We start from the raw sequence: 8,455 nt of genomic DNA on the forward strand, positions 1-8,455 counted from the left end.
ATCATCACGACTGAAAGTAAACAAATTCATGGATGTAAAAGTGATTAAATATATGTAAAAGTTCATGAAAATGACTTAAAAAGTACATCCAACTTGAAGATAAAGTTAACTGAATGTAATTGAAGGTATATATAGTTGAAAATACTATAAGTAATTAGAAAAAATTAGATTAAAAAATTAACTCATCTAATGCCTCATAAGTGTTCTGACCATTCTTACCGTAACTCCTAGAAGGTTGTTTGACAGTTATTGAATGGTTTGGTACAAATTAATTAAGTACTGAGATTGATTAAGAGGCTCTTATGGTATAATGSAAAATGAAATATAATTGTTTGATAATTATTAAGAGCAAAATTAGGACGCTGAATGGTTAAGAAATGTCCAAGATACAAAATCGTTCAGAAGGTTTTAAAACCATTATGAGGTAGATTTTTTATATCAAACAAAATTCCCTGTTAACGATTCAGAGGTTGTCTCTTAATGAAATTATTAAGAGATAAACAAACATCTTACTCTGATCCCTCGTCTACATTGATATTAAGATATAAATCTAGACATAATTAAACCTAAGCTAAGAACAATTCTAGACCATCCCAATGATAAACTGTTAGCCCAAAGTCTACCCAACTTTGATGAACAAATACAACCGTTGCAGCCAAGAGCAAACCGAAAACATTCTATAACAAACCAACACAGGCATTATACATAAGCATGAGCCACAGGTAAAAACCAAACTGACCCGGTAAATCCTATTCGAAAGCAGGGTCTAGGAGCATGAGCTAAAGATAATAGAATCATATACACAAAATTATAATGGCGTTTCTTGGGCTAAATCATAAGTTAATAAGACGTCAAGTTGTCTCCAAACATGAAATCTGAATGCTTATTAGCGTTTTGATTGTGAAAAGATTCCATTCGTGAATCTAATATCGATAACTGAGACTTAACCCAAGATGGATTGTACCTCCCTTCGACCCATAAGGCTTCACCGGTGTCTTTGTGCTTGAAATCCGGATAGTTTGGGCTCCTCTGTGAACCAATGACAAAAGGGTAAGATAGAGTTTAGTTTTGGGTTCCTTATTAAAGCATATAAATGGATCTTTACATCATCTCCAACATGTTCTCTATAATTCCTCCAAAAATGTAAAAGCAAAAGTTAAATTCTAAAAAGAAAATACATTTCTCCATTAATTATATTATTAAAATATTCAATATCCCAATGAGCTTTCAAATATGCTTTATATAATAAAACGATAATATATCTAAGAGTAAACTTCAATTTTGGTCCTTATAATGTTTGCAAGTTTTAACGAATATCGTCTCTAAACTTTAGAAATGCGGATTTGGCTTCTCAACTCCCAACGGCTTTGGTTCCTCTGTCTAACGATCATTTAACTTTTTCCATTAAAACCAATTAAATAGGGGTATTTTAGTCAGTTTCACTATTTTATATATTTTAAATTGTAAAAGAAAAGAAAAAGAATAACCAGCAGTTCTTGTTTTTCCTTTTCCATTTTTGTTGTACAATTTAAAATATAATATGCTTTTTATATTAAATTTTAATATAATCAAAACAGTGAAAATGACAAAAACACCCCTCAAATTCATTTAAGGGAAAAAGTTAATGACCGTTGGACAGAGGGACCAAAACCGTTGGGAATTGCCAAACGTGAGTGACCAAATCCAAGTTCTTAAAGTTCAGGGACGATACCCATTGAAAATTGCAAACATCAAGGACAAAGATTAAACTCTATATCTAACCTCATTGACCGGAACAATAAAAAAACATTTCACTCTCTTCAACATTCAATTTTGGAGAATCTATTGGAGCAAAAAGTTATTAAGAAATCCAAAATCTCCATTTGCTTCATTTTGGATAATTTTTCGGAGATGGTCTTATGATGCACTATCTTTCATTCCGTTCGATCATTTAATATTTATATTTTGTGGGCACAGAGGGAAAAGAACAAATACGTTAAACCCTAAACCCGTATACGTAAGTACCTTGTTCTTCCTATTATCCCACCATTCGGTAGGATTAGCGAAGAAAGCTTGCCATAGTTCCTCTGTCGATCCGGTGCCGTTTGCTGCATAATTCTTTTGCTTTTTACCTGCACCAAAACAATATAGAAAAACTGAGGGGATCTTCTATAAAGGACCGAAAAAATGTTTCAAGAAATTCTCACATAAATGTCCGAGGTTGAGTTTCACATGGTTCTACTTTTCATTTAAAAGATGATAAGATTGGAAGGATGTCCACCTCATTATCTGCTAGGCTAAGACGGGGGGACCAAAAAACTAGAATCTTGTTACTTCAACATCCGATGAAAATTGAAAGAATTTCCGTTCCGGAAGGTTTTTATGTTATACGTATTCATTTGCCCATTGTCATCGCTAGAACACACTAATAATGTCGATCTAGGTACACATGTTGTTAAAGGGTGTATTAGATATTTGGTAAATAATCTAACACTTTTAAGAAATATTTTTAGATTCAAACAATTCAAATTTCAGGGCACAAAGGGAGTATAATTCCTGAAAAATCTCTTTAATTTAAAATGTGACCAAGAAACGAAGAAAAAATGCACAGTTTGATCGAGCAAAAAGTTCGATCAAAGGTATCTTAAATAATAAATACCCCTCAATAACTCCAAAAACAGAGGCATTTGTGACCCAAAACAGTAGAGACATCAGAGTTTCACAAGTTAGCATATTTGTATTTATCCCTTTCAAGCACTTTTCACTAGCTGAGGGTCTTCATGAAAACAGTCACTCTACTCTTTCGGGTAGAGGTCAGGCATGTATATATCTTACCCCCGCAACCCCACATCCAGGTGGGATATACCGGACTTGTTTGGTTTGGTTGGTTTATCAATGAACAAAAAGTAAATTTTTATTGCAACTTCGACAAAAAGGAAACACGTATTTGGGACGGGTATGTGTTATGGAAGTAATTGCCTGTTGTCATGGAGCTTGATCCCGAGCTGGAGTTGAAGTTGGAGTCTCCATCATAAGACAGTGAAGATGAGCTTCTCTCAACAAAATTCAGCTGTTGAACAACTACCTGCCAGCATTTAGGTATGAGTGAAAACGAAAATCATATGAAAGGTTAGAAATGTAGGAGGCAAAACATTAGCAAGAATGGCAACAACACAAAATGGTCATTGGCCCAACAGCATCCGGGTTACCAGTAGATCCCAACCTCCTTAGAGGTTGGTGTTCAAGCCTCACCGAAGGTGATGAGTGTGTGTCAGTTTTGTTGTGTATAAATATAGCCAGGGAATTACAAGGTAACCTTATAGTAGGTTTGTTGCTTGCCATCATCGCTATCAACTGTATCTGAAACAAGTCGGCCCGATACATATATTTGTTGTCCTTTCTCCACATGCTGAGAAGCAACATGTGCCAACTCATCCCAAAACGTCAAGTTGATCCTAAAAAGAACCATAAAATGTTCAAAATGATTAGCCAGAGCATACGGATAGAGTTAGCAAACTATTGGTCATCCTACTTTTTTCGTTATTCATGGGAAAAAATCTGATTGCACGTGAAAAAAAAAAACTAATGGAATCGATAAATTACGTGGCAGTGAGCATAGTACAAAATGATGTTGGGCTTGAACAATTTGTTGGCATGGCATGGGTGGTAGCGAAGAAAATTTCAATATTTACATTTGTTGGAAGCCTGCAGATTACAAAAACCCATTTGGCAATAGTTTGACATTGTTGACTTTGGTCTAAAAAGTTCCCTATTTTGTCCTTCGGAGTGCTTTTGGTACACGGTCAGGACTAGACGGGACTGGCAAGAGTGAGTTGAAGGGTGAAAATTTGTGGAAGGTTTCAATTCGACATGGGTAGTATAGTAATTTACCTAGTCTATCCCATCTCCCTGTCTTTGTCCTACTCACTCATGTCCTGTCCCAATCTAATTGTCACGACAAACGTGGAAAAGTTTTTGTTTTGTCCTGTCCCGTTTTCTCCTGCGTACCAAAGACACCTTCAAGGATGTTTGACAATTTTAGAAATTTTGGAAATAGTCAAACACTAGCCAAAAACTTCGTGTTTGGTCAAACGCAACAAATTTCAAGGTCGGGGAAGTATAACAAAAACTCAAAGCTGTTTTTCAGATTTGCAGAAATCAATAATATTTATTCTGCTTTCTATTGTAACCAAGAGCTTACATACGCTGAACTACGAAGAAAGTGACTATGGTGATGAGAAGATGAAATTGTTTACTATTCATCCCATTAGAATCAATAATTACAAAATTATCGTTGCATGAAACAAATAATCAAACACAGTATTTACGTAACGTGGTTCAACAATCAACAATTTACTTGTTACAGATAAATCCGATATTAGATACAAAGAAGAAGGTTGGTGTCAATGTATAAGCAGAAAATTCAGATGTAAAGAAATGATCCAGACAACTTCAGCCATTAAAGTGGATTGTTGATAGCATTTTTTACTCGGTAAGCACACTTCTTCCTTACTTACAGAGTAAGATTCTCGATCTTTGCCATGCCTCTTACCGGGTAAGATTCTTGGTCCTTGCCATACCTCTTACCGGGTAAGATTCTTGGTCCTTGCCATACCTCTTACCGGGTAAGATTCTTGGTNCTCTTACCGGGTAAGATTCTTGGTCCTTGCCATACCTCTTACCGGGTAAGATTCTTGGTCCTTGCCATACCTCTTACCGGGTAAGATTCTTGGTCTCTGCAATGCTCACCCGGTAAGCGTTTGGTTCCCCTTGGTTATTTAATCACTTTCTACATAACTATGTTCAACAATCTAAATAGAACCAATGTTACTCTTTGGTTTCACTTTTCTTCCCACAATTGAAATCTTTTGTATTTAACCATTTATTTGAATAGCTCTAATTACGGATTTTGAAGAGTGGGGGTCATGGTGTTTGAATAACTCTAATTAGGCCAATGGCCACGTACAGCAATTATAAGCCTGCTTATCTTTTGAGTTTGTCAAAAAAAACCGTCTAATAAGCCATATATTAGCCTTTTGAAAAGTTACTTCATACAGCTTATTAAGTTTTTCTCACTTTCCAATTATGCCCTTTATATAATTGATTCCCCCTTGTATTTGCATTTTAGGTTATTTTACATTGTCATCTATCTTAGCAACTAGTTTTTACCAAACATGATTAGTTCTTCAGCTAATAACTAGTAAGCAACTAGCTTTTCAACTAACAACTAGTTTATAAGCCAATAGCTAGCTTATTAGCTAGTTTATAAGCCAATAGCTAGCTTATTAGCACTTTCTACATAACTGTGTTCAAGAATCTAAATAGAATCCATGTTACTCTTTGGTTTCACTTTTCATCCCCATTTGAAATCATTTGTATTTAACTACTTTTTTGGCCATTATTCAGCTGGATGAATATGATAAGCATGTTGCCATGAGTTCATCTATCAGGGGTCTCCAAGAACACATGGCATAGTGTCTGAATTCCTCTATTTCTATCATCATCTTTCTAGAATGTTACCAGTTTCCCATAATCATCAAATCATATTTCACAAAACCAACAAATCTTATGTGCTAATATTCATAGAATCCGGATCACTGTTAAACGCCCAAAACATAACATAAACGAAGCCCTACTTTCAAACAGTTTTACTCTAATAACACAGTTCAAAATTGAAAACACAATCAATCAATACGATTAGAGAATTTTATCCGGTGAATTTACCAGGTAGTATCCGTGGCGGATTTTTTGACGGCAAGGCGAGACCAAGCGAGGACCTTACCGGAACTAAGTTGCTTAAATTCAACCGGAGTACCAACGATTCCGATAAGTTGAACGGAATTACAGAACTCCTTCTTCCATGGAACTTCCGACGGTCTAGGGTATTGTTGGCCGTTTCCCACTAAACCCTGCTCGTACTCGTAGAAACCATTGTTGGTGTTAACACCGTTATGATTGTTGTAATCAAACGATGATTTCACATGGCTGCCATGGGTACTAATCCCTAATCTGCCGCTATACTTCTTGTCTAATGATGATGATGTAGAACATAAGAAGATACGAGTAATTGGTCGACTATGGTTGAGGGTATTGGATAGAGGTTTATTGGGAACCCATTGAAGGTTGTTTGTCAGCAAGTTTTGCGGTATTATCGCCATTTTTGAAATCTTCTTGGCTCTGGTAGATAAGGCGAGGGAGGGGGCCTTTTGGGCTAATATGCAGCCTTCTAGGGTTCGCCTTCCAACCCTCCGTTAATTAAGTTGAGAAGATGGTATTGATATGATAAGAAATGGAAATTGCATGATAAAATAATTTTAACTTGGTACTTATTTTACGTATCCAGATAACTGATTGAATAATTAACCGGTTATTATGTTGATATAACGAGTGATGTGATATCAACTCAGTACTTACTGAAGCTTAACCAAATACCACATCAACATGGTATCATGTTAATGCTTCAACCACTTACCTAGGTACTTAAATGTTTAAAGTTTTACATCTTATGTACCAAAATAAAAGTTCTGAAAATATGTTACCCAAAATAGAAATTAAGTTAAAGTACGTTACTTTTTCATACAATTTGCTCAATATCATTACCTCTACAGATTATAAGTTTTACTTAGGTCCGCAAACGACATCTCTCAGCTTGTAAACATAAGTAGAAATTGTATTTTCTTTTGTCTTTTAATCACCTCTGTAAATTGTGGAGGTGTCATTTTACGGAGGTGATGATATTCGGGTAAAATCGGAAGATGAATGGCTAAGGTGCCGTTTACTAAACGCTTACCCGGATAAGCGTTTACCAAGTCACTTTACTTTTACGGGATGAATATGACAAAGACTAAAAATCTTACCCGGTAAGAGCGAATGTAAGAATCAAGAGTCTTACCCGGTAAGTGAAGACGAGAACTCTTATCATGATTAGCGCTTACTTGGATAAATTGTTGCATACGATGCATTTTAGTGAATAAAATCTTATCCGATAAGTAAGCGATAATGTTGAATTTTACCAGTAAGTGCTTACCAAGTAAGTATTTAGGTAAACGGCCCCTAAGAAACCAATTCATGTGAGAGAAACGGTTATTTCAGTCAATTTCCCGATAATGAATCATCTACTTTTGGAAACTACTAGTTGATAAATTATACTGAAGAATAACTGGAAGATGTAAAAAGCTTATACTACTTATACTAGTCCTAGGACGCGTCAATTGTCAAAAAGATTGAGTGACATTGATCGAATACACAACAAGTTCAAATTCGAACCGAACCTTGCAGGAGAAGGGCTTGAAGCTCTCCGTTGGCTTCAGTCGTCGAGTCAGTTTTGCAATGTCTTCTCACCTGTGATTCCTAAGAACGGATTATGTGTGGGACCGATCGAGATTGTCGCTAAAAACTTTTTGCTCAAATACTGCATAAAACTAGTTTCAAACGACTTTTTTAATAAGTTCAAAAAATAGCTAAAATCTAGTTCGGGAACATAACATCTGGAAGTGTGACCCAATATATTTATAATTAATATTCAATTATTTCGAATATCATCTTACTAATTTACAGCTATTTGGACCGGTTATACGTAACCATGCACAAAATGATCATATGATCAAATTCATAGATTTTTACAAACCCGGTGAGTCTACAAGTTTGAACTAGTGCTAGTTCTCTTTCAAAAACAAGAGTTAGAGCATAAAATAACTGAATGCTCATTTAAGGGCCAATCAATAACAGATTGTGAATGTTTGGACATCAAACTTGCTTCCTTCAAAGCAACAGCGAGCTAACAAAAACAAAATGGGGTCGATTGAGATCAGTTAACTGCCAAACTTCATAATGACTAACTGGGTCCTAAAACCTTGGGTTTTCCCCACCGTTAGGACTAGGCTCGTAACGGCTAACCCAATTACAAGTTAGGACCGTTCATTGTGCATACATAGTTACACGTACGAAGAAATATTACTTACATGCTTATATATCAGTGATGTGCTAAAATAGTGTGCACACAGTGGGCATAAAATCCCCAAAGTGGCGGTGCAAGTGCACGCTAACACTAAGATCGCTTCAAGTAATAAAGTGGTATAGTACCAAGATCGTTTCCACAGGGACCAGACTTACTGAGAATCAGAGACTTTCATGAACTTCTTGAACAATGTTTCGGGTTGAGAAAATATTTGAGTTTTGATTGGTGCAAAGCTTTAAAATATGAAATAAACATTTAATATTAAAAGATGGGTATGGGTGTAAGTTTTGCTTAAGAATAAAGCATGAACGACTTGGTTAGAAACCCATGGGATTTCTATAAGAACTCCTTTCTCTCGAAAGTGAATTCTTATATATTGTGCCCACAGAGTGCGTCCAAAATTATCAATCTTAAACTTGCCGATTTAGCTACTAGATAAAGAGATATCTGGCTCCACTAGTCTGAAGATTTATACTCACAACGTATTGTAGCATAAACTCGACTAATATCTGAACAAAA

At 35.6% G+C, this 8,455-nt stretch overlaps 1 protein-coding gene across 1 annotated transcript; it reads right to left on the reverse strand.

Moving 5' to 3' along the window:
• Window positions 1-649: 649 nt before the first annotated feature.
• On the reverse strand, window positions 650-6,226 carry LOC112513089 (protein OSB2, chloroplastic-like). The gene is made up of 5 exons (XM_025119215.1): window positions 5,704-6,226; window positions 3,296-3,434; window positions 2,959-3,064; window positions 2,005-2,111; window positions 650-1,029 (listed from the first exon to the last, which is right to left on the reverse strand). Exons 1-5 carry the CDS (start codon window positions 6,135-6,137, stop codon window positions 841-843), a joined length of 975 nt encoding a protein of 324 aa, XP_024974983.1. The 5' UTR covers window positions 6,138-6,226; the 3' UTR covers window positions 650-840.
• Between the last annotated feature and the right edge of the window lie 2,229 nt (window positions 6,227-8,455).

Source organism: Cynara cardunculus, assembly GCF_001531365.2.
Source record: "Cynara cardunculus var. scolymus isolate 2C chromosome LG 5, CcrdV1, whole genome shotgun sequence".
Classification (NCBI taxonomy): Eukaryota; Viridiplantae; Streptophyta; class Magnoliopsida; order Asterales; family Asteraceae; genus Cynara; species Cynara cardunculus.